Raw genomic sequence first — 24,183 nt, forward strand, 5'->3', positions numbered from 1 at the left:
GGTGTTCTTCGGCTTGCAAGCCTCCCCCTTTTTCCTCCAAACATAACAATGGTCATTATGGCCATCAGACCAGAGGACATTTCTTCAAAAAGTATGATCTTTGTCCCCCATGTGCAGTTGCAAACCGTAGTCTGGCTTTTTTATGGCGGTTTTGGAGCAGTGCCTTCTTCCTTGCTGAGCGTCCTTTGAAGGTTATGTCGATATAGGACTTGTTTAACTGTGGATATAGATACTTTTGGACCTGTTTCCTCCAGCATCTTCACAGGGTCCTTTGCTGTTGTTCTGGGATTGATTTGCACTTTTCTCACCAAAGTATGTTCATCTCTAGGAGACAGAACGCGTCTCCTTCCTGAAAAGTATGACGGCTGCGTGGTCCAATGGTGTTTATACTTGCGTACTATTATTTGTACAGATGAACATGGTACCTTCAGGCATTTGGAAATTGCTCCCAAGGATGAACCAGACGTGTGGAGATCTACAATTGTTTTTCTGAGGTCTTAGCTGATTTCTTTTGATTTTCCCATGATGTTGTCACGACTTCCGCCGAAGTCGGCCCCTCTCCTTGTTCGGGCGGCGTTCGGCAGTCGACGTCACCGGCTTTCTAGCCATCGCCGCTCCATTTTTCATTTAGCCATTTGTTTTGTCTTGTTCCCTGCACACCTGGTATTCATTCCCCAATCACACTAAATGTATTTATTCCTCTGTTCCCCTCATGTCTTTGTGTGAGATTGTTTTGTGTTACGTGTCTATGTTGACGCGCTTTACTGGTATGCGTTTTATTTCACGGGGTATGTTATCGTGTTTATACAATATTACTGTGACTGTTTACGCATTTGCACTTTTGCTTTGGCTGGAGGTATCGAGGCAGTGGCGTCCGTCTGTTGGTTTCTCCTGCCTAAATAAAGTGTGCGCCTGTTCACAACTCTCTGCTCTCCTGCACCTGACCCCGCTTTTAGTATGCACGCCATTGACAGATGTCAAACAAAGAGGCACTGAGTTTGAAGGTAGGCCTTGAAATACATTGCTTCAATATATCCACATAATTTTCCTCCCTCATGAAGCCATCTATTTTGTGAAGTGCACCAATCCCTCCTGCAGCAAAGCACCCCCTCAACATGATGCTGCCACCCCCGTGCTTCACATTGGGTTGGTGTTCTTCGGCTTGCAAGCCTCCCCCTTTTTCCTCCAAACATAACAATGGTCATTATGGCCATCAGACCAGAGGACATTTCTTCAAAAAGTATGATCTTTGTCCCCCATGTGCAGTTGCAAACCGTAGTCTGGCTTTTTTATGGCGGTTTTGGAGCAGTGCCTTCTTCCTTGCTGAGCGTCCTTTGAAGGTTATGTCGATATAGGACTTGTTTAACTGTGGATATAGATACTTTTGGACCTGTTTCCTCCAGCATCTTCACAGGGTCCTTTGCTGTTGTTCTGGGATTGATTTGCACTTTTCTCACCAAAGTATGTTCATCTCTAGGAGACAGAACGCGTCTCCTTCCTGAAAAGTATGACGGCTGCGTGGTCCAATGGTGTTTATACTTGCGTACTATTATTTGTACAGATGAACATGGTACCTTCAGGCATTTGGAAATTGCTCCCAAGGATGAACCAGACGTGTGGAGATCTACAATTGTTTTTCTGAGGTCTTAGCTGATTTCTTTTGATTTTCCCATGATGTTGTCACGACTTCCGCCGAAGTCGGCCCCTCTCCTTGTTCGGGCCGCGTTCGGCAGTCGACGTCACCGGCTTTCTAGCCATCGCCGCTCCATTTTTCATTTAGCCATTTGTTTTGTCTTGTTCCCTGCACACCTGGTATTCATTCCCCAATCACACTAAATGTATTTATTCCTCTGTTCCCCTCATGTCTTTGTGTGAGATTGTTTTGTGTTACGTGTCTATGTTGACGCGCTTTACTGGTATGCGTTTTATTTCACGGGGTATGTTATCGTGTTTATACAATATTACTGTGACTGTTTACGCATTTGCACTTTTGCTTTGGCTGGAGGTATCGAGGCAGTGGCGTCCGTCTGTTGGTTTCTCCTGCCTAAATAAAGTGTGCGCCTGTTCACAACTCTCTGCTCTCCTGCACCTGACCCCGCTTTTAGTATGCACGCCATTGACAGATGTCAAACAAAGAGGCACTGAGTTTGAAGGTAGGCCTTGAAATACATCCTCACCTCCAATTGACTCAAATGAAGTCAATAAGCCTATCAGAAGCTTCTAAAGCCATGACATAATTTTCTGGAATTTTCCAAGCTGTTTAAAGTCAACTTAGTGTATGTAAACGTCTGACTCACTGGAATTGTGATTTAGAGAAATAATCTGTCTGTAAACAATTGTTGGAAAAATAACTTACTTGTGTCATGCACAAAGTAGATGTCCTAACCAACTTGGCAAAACTATAGTTTGTTAACAAGAAATTAGTGGAGTGGTTGAAAAACGAGTTTTAATGACTCCAACCTAAGTGTAAGGGGTGCGAACTGGAGGCAGAGAAGTTAGACGCAGGAGAGAAATAACTGTTTCCAACGACGCAGTTTATTAACGAAACCCAACGGAAAACAGAATAATAAAATAAATGGGTGCATAACCCAACGCACACCAGGAAAGAGGTGCACAAGCACTTACAATAAACAATCACCGACATGAGGGGGAACAGAGTGTTAAATACACAACATGTAATTGATGGTATTGGAACCAGGTGTGAAGACAAGACAAAACCAAAGGAAAATGAAAAGAGGATCAGCGATGGCTAGAAGGTCGGTGACTTCTACCGCCGAACACCGCCCAAACAAGGAGAGGGACCAACTTCGGCGGAAGTCGTGACACTAAGTGTATGTAAACTTCCGACTTCAACTGACACATATGAGATGAGTAATGCAAGATATGTAAACATTATTAACGTGTCATTATTAAAGTGTCTAGTGATCCATTTATTAAAGTGGCCAATGATTTCAAGTCTGTATGTAGGCAGAAGCCTCTCTGTGTTAATTATGGCTGTTTAACAGTCTTATGGCCTTGAGATAGAAGGTGTTTTTCAGTCTCTCTGTCTCCACTTTGATACACCTGTACTGACCTCGCCTTCTGGATGGTAGCGGGGTGAACAGGCAGTGGCTCGGGTGGTTGTTGTCCTTGATGATCTTTTTGGCCTTCCTGTGACATCGGGTGCTGTAGGTGTCCTGGAGGGCAGGAAGTTTGGCTCCGGTGATGTGTTGTACAGACCGCACCACCCTCTGGAGAGCCATGTGGTTGAGGGCGGTGCAGTTGCAGTTGCCATACCAGGCGGTGATACAGCCCGACAGGATGCTCTCAATTGTGCATCTGTAAAAGTTTGTGAAAGTTTTAGGTGACAAGCCAAATTTCTTCAGCCTCCTGAGGTTGAAGAGGTGCTGTCGCGCCTTCTTCACCACACTGTCTGTGTGGGTGGACCATTTCAGTTTGTCCGTGATGTGTACGCCAAGGAACTTAAAACGTTCCATCTTCTCCACTGCTGTCCCGTCGATGTGGATAGGGGGTTGCTCCCTCTGCAGTTTCCTGAAGTCCACGATCATCTCCTTTGTTTTGTTGACGTTGAGTGTCCTCACTTCCTCCCTTTAGGCTGTCTCGTTGTTGGTAATCAAGCCTACTACTGTTGTGTCGTCTGCAAATTTGATGACTGAGTTGGAGGCGTGCATGGCCACGCAGTCATGGGTGAACAGGGAGTACTGGAGGGGGCTGAGAACGCTCAAGCTTAATGATGAGCTTGGAGGGTACTGTGGTGTTGAATGCTGAGCTATAGTCAATGAACAGCATTCTTACACAGGTATTCCCCTTGTCCAGATGGGATAGGGCAGTGTGCAGTGTGATGGCGATTGCATCATCTGTGGACCTATTGGGGTGGTAAGCAAATTGCAGTGGGTCATGGGAGACAGGTAAGGTGGAGGTGTTATGATCCTTGACTAGTCTCTCAAAACATTTCATTATGACAGAAGTGAGTGCTGCTGGGCGATAGTCATTTAGTTCAGTTACCTTTGCATTCTTGGGTAAGCCAAGCAGTCTGTTTCAGGCCAGGTGCCAACCAATCACAGCTGATTCATCGCCAACACACAACTTGATTCATCGCCAACACAAAGTAGATAAACATTATGACAGCTGTGTCCAGCAGCTTTTTAATAACAGCTTGTTTTTATTCATATGAAATCAGAGAGCATATGGTTCTATGCATAATTAGATACACTCTTTATGGGGTATAGAAGTTCATGCCTCCCCTGATCTACAGTGTACCACCTCATACAAACATCGACCCCTTGGGGGGTCATGACATTGTAGCGTGGAGAGGGGAAGGGAAGGATGGCTGATTATTTTTCACGAAGTCTAAATCATCCCTCTCTCTCCCTCCCTCCATGCCTGCTTCTCTCCCTACCTCCTTTTCCCATCCTCTCTCTCCACCTGAAAAAATAGCAGGCGGTGAAACGTGATCCCGTATGTGTGTGTGTGTGTGTGGGGGGGGGGGGGGGGGGGGGGGCACGCTGGGCTGTCCTACTAATGGAGATGAATGTGGGCTCAGGACTGTCTCCTGGGCCAAACGGCCACTGCACCACCATCACGCTGAGAGATCCATTTCTCTCCAGCTTCCGTCCAAGCTGCAAATCTTTTTTAATGAGTGGGGAGGGTTGAGACTCACAACTGGAGCTGTAAGATTGGGGGGGGGGGGGATAGAGAGAAGAAGACTAGTGACTGTAGGACTATCCTATGCTGCGTCACCAGAACACACTAACATCTGCTTTACAGGGATGGAGTATTTTCAACCTAACTTCAGTTTCCCCTGAACATCGGAAGTGGGAACTTCGCTCAGACGTCTTTCTATGCCTGCTGCGTTAGGCTGTTGGAGGCTAAAGGAGGATGGATGATAAAGCAAGAGAGCGAGAAAGAGAGGGAGGAGTGGATAAAAGGGGGATTGATATTCATGAGGGAATAATGCAGTGACATGCAGAGAGAGACTGACAGAGATAAAGAGATCATGATTGCAAACAAGTCACCTCTTTGGCTCACCGTGGGAGGAAGTCTTGCAAACACCAAATCTGCTCATCACCACTCTTTCCCTTCCTCCTCACTTGTACACTCTTAGAAAAAAAGGTGCTATCTGGAACCTAAAAGGGTTCTCAGGCTGTCCCCATAGGAAAACCTTTCCACAGAGGGTTCTATATGGAACCCAAAAGGGTTCTCCTTTGGGGACAGCCGAAGAACCCTTTTGGAACCCTTTTTTTCCTAAGAGTGGAGTTTACATCTGTTGTTTTACAACATATTAAAACATCCCATATCCTCTCTGTTTACCATTTTGTACTTACTCTCCTTTCTCTCCAGTCCAGGCTATGCTGGGATGGCAGTCACAACCCTCTCTCCCATTGGCCAGTAAGGTGGGCGGTGGGGAGATGCACTCTGAACACACCAGGTGGGACCCTCCTCACTCTCTCCAAGCACTCTGGGGATCTCTGCATAATGCATGCTCCCAGAATGGAACTTCTAGTCTGAGTAGGGAAAAACACACCAGACCAGGGAAGAGACTGGATGACGAGGCTATGTGTCAAAAATAAAACAAGTGCATTTATGCCCCAAGAGCCTCACTTTGTGGCTGTGGGATTTCTTTACTCTATAATAGCCCAGTGTTGCTATTAACAAAGGTGAATATTGGATGTAGAGAGTTAAACTAGAGGTTGACAAAAAACACTATTAAGAGGAAAGTACAATTGTCTGGCTGGTTTTTGGCCTAAGTTTCAGCAATTCTACAATGTCTGAGTATCAATATGTTTTACAGTACTGCCTATCTGGTGTATGTGACAATAAAACATCTATTTTTTCATCAATCTGTCAACATTGTAACCTCGTTCAGAGGGTCAACAAAAAATAGAGGGTCAAAAAAATAATAGCTCGGCAAAAACATCTTCCCATTTCCGGATTTCAATAAAAATTGCCCTATAAAAACACTTTACTTTGAGGTTCTTACATGTTGGCTTTAAAAGTAGATAGAGATTGACCTTGACTGCACTAGGCTTTGCAAAGTGTTTACTTACCCAGCCAGAAATCTATTAGCCGCTGTATGTGTCTGTGTGACTCATCTCACTGGCTCTTGGGCAAATTCTGAAAGGGTTTAGAAATGTAGCCTTCCAGCTTTATGGTATTCTCAGCTAACACAATGTCTGGTCTGCCTGAACCAACTTCCTGTTTTTCATTAACTGGAGATTGAAGGCAATTTAGGACATGCTCTGTTTCTGCATCTCTCTCTCTCTCTCTCTCTCTCTCTCCCTATTCCTCCCCCTTTCTCTCTCACTCTCTTTCTCTCTCCCTCTCACACACCTCAGCATGTTGCAAGATGGAGAGCAATTATGAATAGCACCTGAAGTGTTTTCTAACCATGTGACCTGAAGAGGAAAAACTCCATGCCCTTATTTATGAACAGTAACTACCCAATGTGAAGACCTACAGTATTTCCCTTCCAGTTGTGAATCAGCCCAGTTCTACTGTACATGTTCTGCTTCTGCTGTAGAGAGATGAGTCATCAGCCAGTGGGCTGAGGCTGGGGCTGCAGCACCTGCAGACAGTCACCACAGCACAGTCAGACAGTTTTTCATCCTCAGCTTACCCACCACCTAAGAGGGTCACGGCTCTCAGTCTTTGTTGCTGTCAATTCTTTTTACATTGACTCAAACAAGTCTCATGAGCAAACACAAAAAAAGACTTGCCCCTATGATATGTTTCATGATATATAATATGTTACTTTTATGGCATGACACGTGCTGTCATCTGGACCCTGATATGTCTTTATACAAGCCTCATAAGATAAATAAAATAATCATCTAGGAAATGATCAACAATGACTGATTTAAAATGACTGGTAATCTTGCATAATAATGGAGTGAAATATTTCATGTAGTGAATAGATACAGTAACCTATGCAGGAGACCAACCCCCCACAATTGCTTATCAGAGGGCTCCCCCTTGTGGAAACACATGACATCATGAAGTTAATATACTGCCTCGCCATTAGCATTAACTCCATCAATAAATCAATACTGTTAATTAGTTGTTACCTGAACAATGATGTTAGGGCATATTTAGATTTTTTTTTAAACAATCTATAACTTCATTTATATAATTTATGTTATTGTTGAACATCTCTTCTCTAGCAACTTTCCTCCACTGCTGCCTCCCCTGCATCAGAGGGAACAGCAGGCTTCTGTGTTGCTTCACTTTTGTCACTGAGTTCCTGTATGATGTCACAGGTGCGATCCAGACTCTGTCTGAGGTCTAGCAAGTCTCTCTGCATGCCTTCCAGGATGTCCAGCTTAGACAGCTTCTTGTCAATGGATGACAGCACCTCCTGGTCACCATTATTTACAAGATCCTTCCCAACATCATTCAGCTGTGGGCTGTTGCTGGTGAGACAGTCCTCCTCCTCTACTATGAAAGACCCCATGGTTTTCTTCCACACCATTTCAAAATAGGAGTCAATGAAGGATTCAAGCTCCTCCAAATTACTGTTCCCCCATTGGTCAATCAAGGCCTGCAGGCCTCCTGTTCTGGCAATCTCCTTGAGGGTCCTGTCCCTCAGCCTGGGGTGTCCAAGGGACTGTATATCCACTATGTCTTCCTGGTTCTTCACCAGCATTCTTTCTGGTTCTTTGGGTTGCTGGACCAGGAGGAGAGCTTGGTGTCCTGGAGAGAACAGGGTGACTGGTTTTCTACCATTCTGTCCATTCCATCTCAGATGATGGCTCTGAGTAGATCCAGTGTGGAGACAGTCTGGGAGGGTCACCAATAGCGTCTGTCTGCCCCCCATGTTCCACATCAGCCCCTCCTGATTCCCCTGAAGCACACTGGCCATGCTGGACAGAAACCCCTCCACATCAAGGATGGAGTGATTTGCTTCAGTCCACAATCCTCCGCTGGCCTCTGGTAGTGCCAACTCCTGTCCACCAAAGTCTGGGGCTCCTGAGTCATCTGGGGTTAGAAGGTCCTCTGAACTAGCCACCTCACACGCTGCAACACAAGAGAGCTCTGTCAGAATAAATAGTAAATACATCATGAAATGATGCACTGTAAGTTCTATCTAATGTGCATCAGTCTTGCTTACCATCATGAATGGGAGCATCTGTGTGGTTTGCTACAAGGACCTCTCTGCCCTCTCCCATCACTCCATCCATCTCTGGCTCCTGCATCACTGTGAGACTCTTCCCAACCTGTTCTCTTCTCCGTATAACCTCCAACCTCTCCTCCACCAGCATCTCCTCTATCTTCTGTAGCAGGTCAGTGACCTGTGCACCAGTCCCCTGGTTCTTACTGTCCAACACGTGGTATCTGTTGCCACACTTCTCGACAAGCCTCTGGAGGGGCTCTCCCTCACTCTCAATGCGCTGCTCGATGGTTGTGTCCCCCAGCCAGTCCCCAAAGGTGAATAGGACCATGGTTCTATTCCATACTTTCTCTCCGAGCGCCTCCAGGTGTTTTTCTGCTGTTCTCCAGACAGTGTGGCTGAAGGAGGAGCTCACATTCACAACCACCAGGACCACAGTTACCCCAGAGGCTGAGGGAGACATCAGGGAGCCAGGACCCACTGACAGCCAGCCTGGTGGGTCCAAAACTGTCACAGTCTTTCCCCTGACCTTTCCTTGTCCTTCCACACAGTCAGTAGCATGGCACCCTACTTTAAAGTGCTCTCTGCCCAAGATGGTGTTTCCAGCAGAGCTCCTGCCTGTGTTGCGGCCACTCAGCAGCATTATTCTCAGCTCTGAGGGACAGTAGAGCTCCCCTGTCACGAACAAATAAGAATACTGTCATGTATAACACGTCTGCTGTGGACATAAAATGAATGAATACAAAGTGTTTCATTCACATTGTCAGATTTAAAGCTCTATGAACTAATGGAAAATGTTCATCCTAAATATTTCACACCAATATGAATAGAATCAGACACCTAAAGTACATTTAGGTTAGAGATTGATTAGAGATTAGAGATTACATTAGAGATTGATTTAACTCACCTAATAGAGATCTGGCAGTCTCTCTTTGTTTCTGCCTCCTCGTCAGTCTCTCCCCTGCTCTTTTCTGTTCTTCCCTCCTCTTCTCCTCCAACTCCTGCAGAATCCCACCCTCAATCTTACAGTAACAACTGCGGTTGCATGACATCAGTTCCTCAATCTTTCTCATCAGTTCCGTAACCTGAAATCCTGAGTTGCTTCTATTGTTGAGGACATGATACCTGTTGCCACACTTCTCCACAAGCCACTGGAGGGCCTCCCCCTCACTCTCAATGTGCTGCTCGATGGTTGTGTCTCCCAGCCAGTCCCCAAAGTTGAACAGGACGATGATGTGAGCCCAGACTGTGTCTGTGATGAGCTCTAGGTGCTCCTGCACAGCTCTCCTGTAGGTCTCTGTGAAGGACCGGTCCACACGTACCATCAGCAGGAGGGCATGTGGACCAGGGGAGCAAAGAGATACACTACACACTATCTCCTGTCTGTCAAAAACAGGACTATCCTGAGAGAAGTAATTCATCCACCAGCCTGGAGTGTCCACCACAGTGACTTGTCTCCCGGCAACATCCCCTGCTCCCACCATGCATTGCGCTGTTCTCCTTCTGACCTGAAAGCTTCCTCCTTGACCCAGGATGGTGTTTCCTGCTGAACTCTTCCCTGAGCCCCGAGCTCCAAGCAGCACGACTCTGATATCGGAGACATGACATGACTCCCCTGGTAGAAAAGGTAACAATGCAACATCATAATAGATAGTGCTTTACGCTGTCATTTTTTACAAGGAGCACATGGGCGCCTAAGTTGGAAAATGTAGGAGCACAATGAGAAATATTTTTTTATTTTTAAATTCACCTTTATTTAACCAGGTAGGCCAGTTGAGAACAAGTTCTCATTTACAACTGCGACCTGGCCAAGATAAAGCAAAGCAGTGCGACACAAACAACAACACAGAGTTACATATGGAATAAACAAAAGTACAGTCAATAACACAATAGAAAATGTCTAAATACAGTGTGTGCAAATGGAGTGAGGAGGTAAGGCAATAAATAGGTTATAGTAGCGAAGTAATACAAATTTAGAAAATGAACAAGGGAGTGATAGATGTGCAGATCATGATGTGCAAGTAGAAATACTGGTGTGCAAAAGAAAAAAAAAGTAAATAAAAACAATATGGGGATGAGGTAGGTAGTTGGATTGGCTATTTACAGATTGACTACGTATAGCTGCAGCGATCGGTAAGCTGCTCAGATAGCTGATGCTTAAAGTTAGTGAGGGAGATATAAGTCTCCAACTTCAGCGATTTTTGCAATTCGTCCCAGTCATTGGCAGCAGAAAACTGGAAGGAAAGGCGGCCAAAGGAGGTGTTGGCTTTGGGGGTGACCAGTGAGATATACCTGCTGGAGCACGTGCTACTATGTTGTTATGGTGACCAGTGAGCTGAGATAAGGCGGAGCTTTACCTAGCAAAGACTTTTTGATGACCTGGAGCCAGTGGGTCTGGCGAGGAATATGTAGCGAGGGCCAGCCAACGACAGCATACAGGTCGCAGTGGTGGGCGGTATATGGGGCTTTGGTGACAAAACGGATGGCACTGTGATAGACTGCATCAAGTTTGCTGAGTAGAGTGTTGGAGGCTATTTGGTAAATGACATCGCCGAAGTCGAGGATCGGTAGGATAGTCAATTTTACGAGGGTATGTTTGGCAGCATGAGTGAAGGAGGCTTGGTTGCGAAATAGAAAGCCGATTCTAGATCAATTTTGGATTGGAGATGTATAATATGAATCTGGAAGGAGAGTTTACAGTCTAGCCAGACACCTAGATATTTGTAGTTGTCCACATATTACATAATAATACAGCTAGAATCCTTCATTTTTGAATTCCAGGTCTCACAGCAAAATGTTTTGGCATATATGTGAGTAAAATGGTCACACTGTAGAGCCCTGATAGAACAGAAATATTCTAAAATCTACTGTTGGCAATATGGCAAAGCATTGTGTACTAAGAACCATCTCAGTGATAACTCACCATTGAGCAGAGATCTCTGTTTCTGCATCTTCATCAATCTCTGCTGAGCCTTTTGCTCCACTATCCTCTTCTTTTCCTCCACCTCTTGTAAAAGCAGTCCCTCCATTTTAAAATAGCTGTCACTATTTTCTGTCACCAGTCTCTGCATCTTCCTGAACAGCTCTGTGACCTGATTTCCACCTGGTCCACTCTTCAAGTTGAGGCAGTGATACCTATGACTACATTTCTCCACCAGCCACAGTGGGGCCGTGCCTCCTCTTTTGACTTGCTGCTCCATGTGCATGTGTCCAGGCCAGTCCCTGCAGGTGAAGACGACCATACAGTGACTCCATACTCTCTCACTGAGGAGGGCCAGGTGCTCCTCTACAGCCCTGCGACGCTTCTCACAGAACACTGAGTGTGTCTTAATGACGATAAGGAAAATATGGGGTCCTGGGGTGCACAGAGAGACACTGCGCACTATCTCCCTTTTCACCAGCTGAGGCGTGTCCTGCACCTTGAAGTCACACCACCAGCCAGGTGTGTCCACCACAGTAACCCACCCACCTGCCACCTCTCCCACCCTCCTAGAGCACGTAGTCCGCTCCTTGATGACAAACTCCTCCCTGTCCAGCAGCACATTTCCCACTTCGCTCTTCCCAGAGTTTCTGCCGCCAAGAAGGATAACTTTCAGGTCTGAGAGTGACACAAACAAGAGACGTGAGAGACAGAGTTGCTGTTCATGCTAGTGCACATTTTGTGTTATACTGCCTGACATTAGGCTTCCATTTTAAAGGGACTGTCATTCCCACAATGATTAACAAATAAATTGTAAAAAACACACACGTACAGTCACAAGTACACACACAAACACACACATGTAGTCAAAAGTACACAAAAAAACACACACGTATAGTCACAAGTACATTAACACGTAGTCACAAGTACACACACAAACACACACACGTAGTCACAAGTACACACACACAAACATGTACAGTCACAAGTACATATATAAACACACACACGTACAGTACATACACAAACAGACACAGATAACATTCACCTGTGTGTGTTTTACGCCACTATGAAACTACTGATAATGTGGTGTATTGACAACTTGATCAGATGTCTGTCACATGTTGCTTTATCACACACAGTATGTACCTGCTACACACAGTATGTACCTGCTACACACAGTATGTACCTGCCACACACAGTATGTACCTGCCACACACAATATGTACCTGCCACACAACAGTATGTACCTGCTACACACAGTATGTACCTGCTACACACAATATGTACCTGCTACACACAGTATACATACAGTACATGGGGATAACATAAAAACATGAATAGTTGCTATAAGTAATGGTAATGTTGCCTAGAAATATCAGTACACGCACCACATTGATAGAAGAGGGCAGTTAATCATCTTAACTTACATTAAACTGGCCATGTAAGGGTTAGAGTTTTACTTTTACACTGATTATTAAAAACAACTTCACAAGCCATGTGTAAATTGTCCTTTATATACAGTACAATCTTTTTCTCAAGTTGATATGTAAGACAATTGAGATGAAAAAACTTACCACATGTTGATGAATCTCTGGTTGCCATTTCTCTTGATCTTAACCTTTATCTGTGCTTAGTTTCTCCCCAAAATTGTTCCAATCCAACTAATTTTAGTCATCATCCCCAATAACAGTCCTTTTACTTCTGGCTTACAACAAGTTCCTGAAAGACTGGGGTGTAGCTTTTACTCTGAAGGGAGTGGACACTTGCCTTGATGACTTGTGATGTCTTTATGAGTCTGAAGGTGGGCAGTAATAGGCAGTAATAATGTTGTGTTTATAACCAAATGGGAAGATGGTAATTACGAGTTGCGAAGTTGTAAATATGAATTGAATGCATGAGAATTAACTGAGAATAAAAATGGGTTTAGTAGAAAGCATATTATTCAGTAGACATTCCTATCGGTCCTAGACTATGGCGACATCATCTATATAAATGCAGCTGCCACTTCATTAAAGCTGTTAGTTGCAGTTTATAATAGGGCACTGCGATTTATTACGGGCGACAATTTTAGTACTCATGACTGAATTCTCTACTAGAATGTTGGTTGGCCCTCTTTGATGTCACGTTGGTTGATATATTGTTACATTTTCATTTATAAAGCTCTTTTACAAAAAGACCCACTGTACTTAACATCATTACTAAACTTTAGACATACGAGCTACCACACCCGGTTTCAGGGATGGCTAACTCTGGAAATTCCTTTGGTCTCTACTGAGTTTTCTTGCACCTTAATTGTGGAACAATTGGTCTCTAGACCAATTCAGAAAGCTGATTGAGGACCTTATTACTGATTAATGTGTTTGTTTTTTATGACTGTGTTTTTCTTTCTGCTTGCATTTTGTATTTACATTTTGATGGGTGTATTTTCTGTAATTCAAGGCTAATCTGTAAAATAAACCTTGGTCTCAATATGACTCACTGATAAAATAAAGTTAAATTTAAAACAAAATGTACTTCCGAAAATGCTGGTATCAAGGTATTTTCCTTAGTAGGTGATGTCAGAGTTCAGCATGTGGGAGAAGTTAGAGCTCAGGGATGACAGATGAGCTTCCCAATAGTAATTACCAGTTGGAGGGCCATTCAACTGGATCTTTACCAGTTGTATATGTGGTAAATACTACTTTCCCACTTGGTTATAAATGCAGCATAAGTAAGGAGCCAGCCATTTATTGCAGTTAAAGAGACAAGCCACTCCTCTGAGTCAGCATGCCTTGCAAAAGTAAAAGATAAGGAAGAAAAATACCCAACTTTATGACATGACTCATCTGTCTGAGTTTGTCATCTGCCCAGCCCACCTTTGTCATTGATGCAGTACACCTGTACAGTTATTATTTTATGTTGACTTGCCCGTGACTGAGAGGCAGTATATACATCATGTTGTTAAGCATGTCTTAATTAATTGGTGCAGTCTGATTCCGGTAGGTAAAAACTGCAATCTTGCATACCAAACATTAATTTTGACAGCATTCCTAGAAAAAAATGACAAACTTTGCAATGGACAGACAATTGTCCATTGTTTTCAAATACTGCTACTGCAATTGTTATTTCACTACAAAGTTGGATTGTTCACTACAGTGTCACCAATAACGACCCAAACCTCACCTATATGTCTATAGTATTTGCCATTCAAACAGAGTATCAATAATCTCAAAGAAGGAAAGTAGAAAGGGAAAGGAAGGATGCATTTCAAAAGTATTGGTGCAGGTCCCTGATAGTATTTTCTTCCTGCTTTTTCTCGCTCCTCCCACCTCTGGTTACACCAATCAACAGCATTTCTCTGCTCAAACGCTTCAGCAAGCTAGTTAGCCTTTTTAGCATCTGTGTTACACAATCGTGTCTTTAGGTCAAACCTGAATCAGCTTATCGAGAAGAAGGAACGAGCAAGCTAGGTAGTTTCTTCAACAGCCATGGGTGTGCAAGTCAAAGTCGAATACTGGTATGTTTATTTTCCATTTATTGGATTATTCGACTTTTTTAAAGCAGCTCCCATGCGTTTTAGGTAGCTACTGTAGCTACAGAAGCTAACAGCTCGAACCAGCCATCTTCATAGCGCAGAGTACCCACTCTTTTATTATGAAACAGGCTATGTTTTATGCTAGCTAACGTTAGTTGATAAATGTTTACCTTAGACATTGCTTGGCCATGCTTGGCCATTTCCCCCAACTACTTTAGGGTTAATTATTCATCACTAAGCTACGTTTTTGTTTTGTCGTTGTCCTTAGCGGTGGATGAGGGTACGAGCCCCGCTATCAGGAGCTCGCGCGGGTTGTCACTGCGGAATTCACTGAAGCGGAAGTGTCGGGCTTCGTAGGAAGGCAAGGTAAGTTGGTCCTGTCCACATAGCCTACTACAGACAATACAGGTACGTACAGTGTTGGTAAGTACACTAATAATGTAAAGCATTTTGACGTCGTTACATGTTCTTTCTTCTGTGTAACTATATACTCACTGGACAGTTTATTAGAGAGGTGTGTGTCACCCTCATGCCGGGTTAGTGCAAAGGGTGAGTGAGTAGTGGCAGTGATGGGAGCTCACTGCCACACGGACCCCCCTTTGCCTCCAGAACGTCCTGAATTATTTGGGGCAATGGATTCTTCAAGTCGGACACATTCCAAAGGGATGTTGGTCTACACTGATGCAATGGCATCATGCAGTTGCTGCAGATTGGATCGTGGTACACCACCGCAATCAGCCTGTACCATTGACACCAGGCAGGATGGGTCCATGGACTCATGCTGCTTACGCCAAATCCTGTCTCTGCCATCATCAACAGGAACCAGGATTCGTTGGACCAGGTGACGATTTTCCACTTCTCAATTGACCAGTGTTGGCGATTGCGTGCCCACTGGAGATGTTTCTTCTTGTGTTTAGCTGATAGGAGTGGAACCTGGTGTGGATGTCTGCTGCAACAGCCCATCCTTGACAGGGATCGGTGCGCTCTAAAATGCCATTCTACACACCACTGTTGTACTGGGCCGTTATTTGTCTGTTTGTGGCCCTCCTGTTAGCTTGCACGATTCTTGATATTTTCCTTTGATCTCTGACTGGATTGTTTTGGTTTGTGGCAACATTCTGGGGAAACCCTAGACACTGTTGTCATGAAAAGCCCAGGAGGCCGTTTCTGAGATGCTCGATCCGATGTGTTTGGCACCGACAATCATACCGCACTCAAAGTCACTTAGGTTACTCATTTTGCCCATTCTTCTAACATCCAATCGCACGTTAACTGAATGCCTCTGCCGGTCTGCCTGCTTTATATAGCTAGCCACGGCCACATGACTCACTGTCTGTAGGAGTGGACCATTTTTTTGAACATGGTGGTGTACCTAATATTTTGGCTGGTGAGTGTATGTTTCTGCTATATTCTCAGACTACATTGTTTTCCTTGATTTGATGCTTTTGTTTCTGCAGGCAGTTTTGAGATTGAGATCAATGGGCAAGTAGTTTTCTCCAAGCTCGAAACAAGCGGCTTCCCATATGAAGACGACGTAAGTTGTTAACTTCTTACAAGGCTGTCATTTTAATGTCTGACACACTGTGTGTGTCAACTGCCAATGACTACCCCCAATGACACAATATGTCTTGTCCCCCTGCAGATCATGGACGCTATACAGAAAGCCCATGATGGCAAGCCAGTGGAGAAGATCACCAAGAGCCGCCCGCCTTGTGTCATCCTGTAGATCTCCTCTCCCTCTATTCTCCAACCCTGCCATCTCCTGACAGCAGCATGCTGAAGACAGGACAGTGTGCATCCATCACTGCCACTGTCATTACTCACTCAGCCTTTGCACTAACCGGGCATGAGGGTGACACGCAACTCTCTGTTGAAACTACACTAGCAGAGTTGGACTAAGACCACTGTCTTTGATTTAGAGTACAACCTGTCGTAAGGTTTTGTTGTGCCTTCTCTCTCCCCTCTCTCTCTGCTCCCATTGAGGTGTTCCAGGACTTATATGATTACTGTAGCCCAAAGCTGAAAGTTTATAGTATGATGACCCCAGTCCTGGCAGCTCCTATGTTATGGGATCAGAGAAATGGAGGAGACTGTAAGATCGAGGGGCAGACGGGTTGGGGGGAGCACCCTATTTTATTCCGAAAGCCTCATTGCCTGGCAGACAGTTACTGCCTGATTGTTCTAATTCCTCTCAAATAATACAGCACCATCATTGGCCAGACATAAACAAAGTTTTGATGAACGTAAAAGATAAATGTTATTGAGTACCAAAAGCAAGAAGGGAAGGAGCTCAATTATTTTCAGCCCTCAGTCATCTAGCTCTAAGCATCATAAGCCCTGTTTCACAACTTGTATCCTGTACCCTACTATGATGATGAACGTGCTGCTTGAACCTGTCAATGCAATGTTTGTCAATGTATTTAATAAGATGTGTTCTAAAGTGGAGACACTTTAATCAAGGTTGAAGCTTAGACTTTTAATGTTTTTGTTTTGTTCAGTTCTGTCACTACAACTTTTATGTATCTTTAAAACTAGTGTATCAATGTCGGAATTTGGATGTAATCAGGGTTTTTTTCTTCAGTTATGTCCATCTATAGCTAGTCTTTAACAGTGAACTATATCTCTGTTTTGAACTGTTCTCTTTAGCCGAAACATGAGAAACACCGTAGTAGCCAAACCTCTTGTGAATTTGCAATTGTATACTGCCACTGAATCATAGATAATGCATTTTCATTGACTCAGTGGCTTTTATATATGATCAGCTGAACTGTTAGTAGAGCTGACCTTGCAGGTAGATAAATCCTAAGTTGTTTTGAAAGCCATCTCTCACTGGTCTGTCTATCACTAACGACACCTTATCAGCCCCTGTTTATGCGCAGTTTATTGAATATCATCTCTGAATAAAAAAAAATTATGTTGCCCAGGGATGTCAAGTATGATACTCATTAGGAGAACTTCTATCACAAAATAAAGTTATGGATTATTTAACTGTATAAATATGTTATTATTGTTTTAACGTGTCATGCTCAAAACTACGTAACATTTTTTTTTCTTTGTTTCACTTCTGTAATAACTACTCAACTCCATCAGAGGTTAAAGTAAATACCTATGTGAGAATGCTGTTCATCGACTACAGCTCAGCATTTAACACCATAGTACCCTCCAAACTCGTTGTCAAGCTCGAGACCCTGGGTCTCAACCCCGCCCTGTGCAACTGGGTACTGGACTTCCTGACGGGCCGCCCCCAGGTGGTGAGGGTAGGTAACAACATCTCCACCCCGCTGATCCTCAACACTGGGGCCCCACAAGGGTGTGTTCTGAGCCCTCTCCTGTACTCCCTGTTCACCCACGACTGCGTGGCCACGCACGCCTCCAACTCAATCATCAAGTTTGCGGACGACACAACAGTGGTAGGCTTGATTACCAACAACGACGAGACGGCCTACAGGGAGGAGGTGAGGGCCCTCGGAGTGTGGTGTCAGGAAAATAACCTCACACTCAACGTCAACAAAACTAAGGAGATGATTGTGGACTTCAGGAAACACCAGAGGGAACACCCCCCTATCCACATCGATGGAACAGCAGTGGAGAGGGTAGTAAGTTTTAAGTTCCTCGGCGTACACATCACAGACAAACTGAATTGGTCAACCCACACAGACAGCATCGTGAAGAAGGCACAGCAGCGCCTCTTCAACCTCAGGAGGCTGAAGAAATTTGTCTTTTCACCAAAAGCACTCACAAACTTCTACAGATGCACAATCGAGAGCATCCTGTCGGGCTGTATCACCGCCTGGTACGGCCACTGCTCCGCCCACAACCGTAAGGCTCTCCAGAGGGTAGTGAGGTCCGCACAACGCATCACCGGGGGCAAACTACTTGCCCTCCAGGACACCTGCACCACCCGATGTCACAGGAAGGCCATAAAGATCATCAAGGACAACAATCACCCGAGCCACTGCCTGTTCACCCCGCTATCATCCAGAAGGCAAGGTCAGTACAGGTGCATCAAAGCTGGGACCGAGAGACTGAAAAACAGCTTCTATCTCAAGGCCATCAGACTGTTAAACAGCCACCACTAACATTGAGTGGCTGCTGCCAACACACTGACTCAACTCCAGCCACTTTAATAATGGGAATTGATGTCAAATATATCACTAGCCACTTTAAACAATGCTACTTAATATAATGTTTACATACCCTACATTATTCATCTCATATGTCTACGTATATACTGTACTCTATATCATCTACTGCATCTTTGTAATACATGTATCACTAGCCACTTTAAACTATGCCAATTTGTTTACATACTGATCTCATATGTATATACTGTACTCGATACCTTCTACTGCATCTTGCCTATGCCGTTCTGTACCATCACTCATTCACATATCTTTATGTACATATTCTTTATCCCTTTACACTTGTGTGTGTATAAGGTAGTCGTTTTGGAATTGTTAGTTAGATTACTCGTTGGTTATTACTGCATTGTCGGAACTAGAAGCACAAGCATTTCGCTACACTCGCATTAACATCTGCTAACCATGTGTATGTGACAATTTTTTTTTATTTGATTTGATTTAGAATGGAGAACATGTCAATTCTAAAGGGCTATGTAACAACATATTACCGTATTATTAGAGTATTGGCTCATTCACAGGTCTGAACTCTCCATACAGTACATCCCCATGGCAACATAGCACCTCAGGTGTGTTACTCAAGTCTCAGTAATTACTCTCTTGTTGATGCTCACATTCAGACATCGAATGCCACTGTCATGTGATCATTCTATAATGGGAACAGCTGTAGGCTACACCCACGCTGTAATGTCAACAGAGCCAGCCATGACAACTGCAGTAGGAAGAGAAAAGCCTTTGGAGCAAGAAGCATCTTGGTACGTTTCATACATTGTGCCTGCATTGATCAAGTAAAGTGTGTCTGAGTTTTTCTTCCTGTATTGAATGTGTTAAGCAGGTTTGCAGTCAATTTTAATTAATTTGATTCAGGAAGTAAACTGAAATTATAATTCCACATTGAATAGATGTTCAGGGCAATTGGAATTTACATTTCAGATTTCCTCCTCAATTAACTGGTGTTCAGCTCAAAATACCAGTGCCATCAAGCTAGCTATGTACTTCTGTTAACTGAAATGTTTCCAAGTCACTAGAATAGATCCTCTCAGATATGACATTTTGTGGAGGTGTTGTTCCTGCATTTTATGGTCTTGACACTACACACATGGAATCCATTACCCTGCCCAGCTAAATTATTGTCTCAATACACGTTTCAATGTTTTCCTAGAACTTATCCATTACTAAAGAACAGGATAGAAACTTCAAATAACTCAGGATGATGAGCCTTTGGTGTCTCGATTGTCAATGTTTTTTATTTTTGCAGTGTTTTATTGTTTTACATGAAAAAACAGTTAACTATCATGTAGTAACTTGCCTGTTTCAGTTGATCACTGGCCCAACCCTACCTGGGACAGTAAAGATGTAATCCAATATACCCTTTTAGACTTACTCATAACTAAGGAGGCAGGTTACGATTGCTCCTATTGTATTTTCATATTGAGGTTTCTTACTCCTCCAACCTCAGTCAAAACACCTTTACGTCAGCGAAGCACAATCAAGAAGAAAGGAGTGAGGAGAAGAATCTGGGTCAAAAGCCATGGGTGTGGTGCAGATCAGAGTGGAGTACTGGTAGGTTTATGTTCATTTATATTTGGGAGGATGCGTTTGTTTAACAACGAAGCCGGAAACTGGAAGTCATGGAACATTTCTATTATGCAAACTATGGAAATATGGCAACTGCCATACCTTTTAACACTCAGGTTGAGTCTTTATGTTGTTTGTTTTTATGCCGTTTTAATTATTCATCGCAGTTTTGGTTTTCTATCACTGTTTCAGTGGCCAATGAGGGTACGAGCCCCGCTACAAGAAACTTCAGCAGGCTGTCGCTGTGGAGTTTCCTGGGGCGGAGGTGTCAGGCTTTGTAGGACGAAAAGGTCAGCTGGATAACCAATCAATCACATTTATTTTATAAAGCCCTTTTTACATCAGCAGTTGTCACAAAGTTCTATACAGAAACCCAGCCTAAAACCCCCAAAACCAAGCAATGCAGATGTAGAAGCACAGTGGCTACAGTGAAATGTATTGTAATATATGTTGTAATGTTTACCTATACTTTTTGGTAAAATACCAGTTTTCATGCCTGTTTTGTGTATGTGTCCATCAAGGTTAAACCTACATTTGTTTTGAAGAGAAGTGTGATGCTGTTGTTTCTGCAGGCAGTTTTGAGTTGGAGATCAACGGGGAGCTGGTCTTCTCCAAGCTGGAAACAGGTGGCTTCCCCATGGAAAAGGATGTGAGTACTGGAAGCTTTCTCCTCTGAAGTTGCAGAACTGTCAACTTCAGCCAGTTTGTTTACATCACTGAAATTGACACATGTTTTGAAATTGACACAAATGGTCTCAACAATGTGTATGCCCCTTCAGGTCAGGGACGCTCTCCAGAACACCTATGATGGCAAGCAAGTGGAAAAGTGGACCAGAAATCGCCCACCTTGTGTCATCCTGTAGATCTCAATTCCCTCCATCCTCCAACAGTTATCACTCAGACCAATGCTGATGTCTGTCACCACTCACACAGCAGAGACTCCTTTCTGTTCTCTCTCTCTGCTCCCATTGCAGTGTTCCAGGACTTTATATGATTACTGTAGACCAAAGCTGAAAGGTTTATAGTATGATGACCCCAGTCCTGGCAGCTCCTATGTTATGGGATCAGAGAAAGGGAGGACATGGGAAGACTGGTTGGGTGGAACTTCCTTATTCCAGATCTTCTATGCCTATCTGTTTACAGCACCATCATCAGCCAGATAAACAATCAATTTGAGCTGCTGAAGCCTGTCTCACGTTGTGTTACTGTGTATTGATCTCCCATATTGCAACTGATGCTTTGCAATTGGCTTTAAGTAGAACTCGTCAGTTGAGTAGATTAATTGCTAGTTATGGTAATATAGGCCACCACCCACTGGTCTGTCTGCTACACTAACGAGACATCAGACCATGTTCACCACACGCCATTTGAATATCATCGCTGAATACTGTTATTGATTGCTGATGACAATGTTTGATACCCACTGGGAGGACTTCAATCTCAAAATAAAATCAAATTACATTGTTTGTTTTCTTCCTAATTGTTGTCATGTTCAGAACCCAGGCTTTACTGGCAACACAGGAGGAAAGAGGAGGCCGCAACCCATACAGACACTTGTTTTCACTGAGGCACATTTGTACACTAGAGGGTGACACAGGCAAAATCCTTTGCCTACAGTTTTATATCACTTGCCATACTCAACTCAGTGTTAAAAAGTCCTATTCTGTAAAGTGATATTTGTTGAATTAGTTTTCACATTTATCTGACTTCTACAGTATGTTCTGCGCAGTGTACTGTCTGTTGAATTCATTTTGCTTTGTTGATGGTTTTGCACTTTGGCCCTTTATGAGTTTCTGCTCTTTGGGCGGTAAGTGGCTGACACTGGCTAGGTGGGTCCAGGGTACAGGCTCTGGTAAAGAGTGATAATTCATGCAAGCCTGCTTGCTCTATGCCTGATAGAGCCTATCGTCTCAGTCTATGAGCTCCATAGTACTGTCACCGTCTGCCGCCCATTTTGTGCCACACAATTCCCCCATCAGAACTTTATGAATTGAAGCATTCAACATTAGCATTGTGTAATTCATATATGATTGGGTTGCCATGATCATTTTTGCAAGAGGCCCCTCCATACCAGTCAACAGTAATTTCTCAACTCTGTGAAGTATGAATTTTTATGGTGTTATTGGTTTGTCATATGATATGTTAGAGGAGATTCCCTCCTGCATCGGTTTTGATCAATTTTGAAGCTGGTAAGTGACTGTATGTCACAAGAAGGATGCAACCAACAGCCTCTTTAGTTTGTCAATATTGTAGCTATGGCCGGGAATACAGTGTTCCTTGCAGGGATTGAACCGAGGACACCATGACTCCCAAGACAAACAACCCCAAGAGAATAACGTCCTCATCTATGTTCTGCATATTACGTATGATAATGCTAAAGAGGTACAGTACAGGGGCATATGGACACAGCAGATGGACCTCCACTATTAATGATAACCGTCCAGTGCCACAGCAAAATCGCTATTTTCTCTATCCCTGTCCGTCTCTCTCTCTCTCAGGCTTCTCCCCTTTTGATTTGTCCTATTATTTATTGTTTTCCCAGTAATTCAATAACTTTGATACTCCCTCAACAAGACACACTATTATCATTCCCAGAATGCTTCAGTTCCTGCTTATAACATTTCATTTACATATACATAACATAAAAGGCCGATCACATGTTCACAATGACTACATTACAATACCGTTTAGCTCTGAGACAGGTGCCATAAATGGGAAATAGCATAGGTGCTATAGTAAATGGGGAAAAATTGTGAATGCAAAAGCCTAAGTGCAGTGAACATCTAGAGCCCTGAAATTCAACTTGAAGCCTTGAAGACAGTTCCACTTTTAATTGTTCCCCTCTAATAAGGGACCGATTTAGACCTGGGACACCAGGTGGGTGCAATTAATTATCAGGTAGAACAGAAAACCATCAGGCTCCGGACCTCATAAGGTAAGCTCTAAAGTAAACACATGGGTGTGGTCCACTGCTTATCTAGTAACCCCTCTGTCATGAGCATGGATGAACACACTGTCATATTTCTAATGTCCAATTCATGCTTTTCACAGATTGATTCAGCATTAATTGACTACTGGCAAGAATGGTGGTGGTGCATCAATAACATTCACGTTTAAAGTAACAACATTTGTTGAGTGGTAACAGGGGATGTTATTGATTTCCTCAAAGTTACCTCCCCCCCAAAAAAGAAAGATCCAACGAGCATTGAGACAGTTAATTATTATTATTTTTTTTTACCGGGCTATACGTTTTTTCAATTACAAGGGCCGGCATTTACAGTAGTATAAACATTTTGTTATTTCCCTTACAGGAGGTGCACAAAATAGAGAAAGTTCCTCACGCAAAGCTGGAGAGATTGTTCATACAGGTATTTAGCTACAAATACAGATACAGCATGTTGTGTGTTTTGTAGAATCAGAGCAAATGGAAATATAGCTAAATATTTCAATCTCTGTTCATCTCATTAAAAGCCAGGATGGATGTCCCTCTCCTGTCTCATAGAGGTACGGTACAGGTCACCCACAAACCCCCACCATCAGGCACTCTCTATATTTGGATACACAAGATATATTTACTTGTTTCATTGTATGTTGCTGTCATCAGTTTCTTGTGTTTGAGAAACAAGACCCAATCAAGGCCCTAAATGGATCAAGGTCGACCTGATGGTGTGAACGTTAAGCCACGGGGTGATGGGGGAGTTACAGTAGGTCATACAGTATGACATGTGTCAGTGGGGGCCTGGTAACACTTTATTTGGATAGTCCATTTGTAGATGCTATACGGACTATCTACAGACTATCAGTAACATTTCAACTAACTATCTACTAACCCTAGCTCTAACCCAAACCTTAACCGTTATTCTAACCCTAAACTTAACTCTAACCCTAACCTTACTCTGACCCTTATTCTTAACCTAACCCT

The 24,183-nt window shown here is 43.6% G+C and overlaps 1 protein-coding gene and 2 pseudogenes across 4 annotated transcripts; 2 read left to right on the forward strand and 1 right to left on the reverse strand.

Moving 5' to 3' along the window:
* Positions 1 to 4,507: 4,507 nt before the first annotated feature.
* Positions 4,508 to 12,872, reverse strand: si:ch211-214j24.15. 3 transcript variants are annotated; one of them, XR_005035580.1, is made up of 6 exons: positions 12,605 to 12,872; positions 11,031 to 11,705; positions 9,015 to 9,722; positions 8,108 to 8,782; positions 5,325 to 8,031; positions 4,509 to 4,868 (listed from the first exon to the last, which is right to left on the reverse strand). XR_005035580.1 is itself a non-coding variant. In XM_036941405.1 (5 exons), exons 1-5 carry the CDS (start codon positions 12,630 to 12,632, stop codon positions 7,157 to 7,159), a joined length of 2,961 nt encoding a protein of 986 aa, XP_036797300.1. In that variant the 5' UTR covers positions 12,633 to 12,872; the 3' UTR covers positions 4,508 to 7,156. The 3 variants fall into 3 exon arrangements, 2 of the variants coding, with proteins under 2 accessions (XP_036797300.1, XP_021414155.2); XM_036941405.1 differs by having other exon boundaries at positions 4,508 to 8,031; XM_021558480.2 differs by having other exon boundaries at positions 4,509 to 8,013; positions 12,605 to 12,869.
* A 1,493-nt stretch (positions 12,873 to 14,365) lies between these two features.
* On the forward strand, positions 14,366 to 17,537 carry LOC110486702 (annotated as a pseudogene). The gene is made up of 4 exons (XR_005035581.1): positions 14,366 to 14,526; positions 14,813 to 14,910; positions 16,002 to 16,078; positions 16,187 to 17,537. The product of XR_005035581.1 is annotated as a migration and invasion enhancer 1-like (transcript).
* Positions 17,538 to 19,078: 1,541 nt separating this feature from the next.
* On the forward strand, positions 19,079 to 21,730 carry LOC110486703 (annotated as a pseudogene).
* Positions 21,731 to 24,183: the final 2,453 nt, after the last annotated feature.

This window comes from Oncorhynchus mykiss, chromosome 13, assembly GCF_013265735.2.
Source record: "Oncorhynchus mykiss isolate Arlee chromosome 13, USDA_OmykA_1.1, whole genome shotgun sequence".
Taxonomy (NCBI): Eukaryota; Metazoa; Chordata; class Actinopteri; order Salmoniformes; family Salmonidae; genus Oncorhynchus; species Oncorhynchus mykiss.

What these genes read in the sequence shown, in the direction of transcription:
- si:ch211-214j24.15 (XM_036941405.1), bottom strand. Translation starts at nt 12,632, where the DNA reads ATGGCAACCAGAGATTCATCAACATGTG. An exon ending in ACAGAGATCTCTGCTCAATG is followed by an intron (nt 9,723 to 11,030) that starts GTGAGTTATCAC and finishes CTTTTCTACCAG; the next exon opens with GGGAGTCATGTCATGTCTCC. An exon ending in AGATGCTCCCATTCATGATG is followed by an intron (nt 8,032 to 8,107) that starts GTAAGCAAGACT and finishes TTATTCTGACAG; the next exon opens with AGCTCTCTTGTGTTGCAGCG.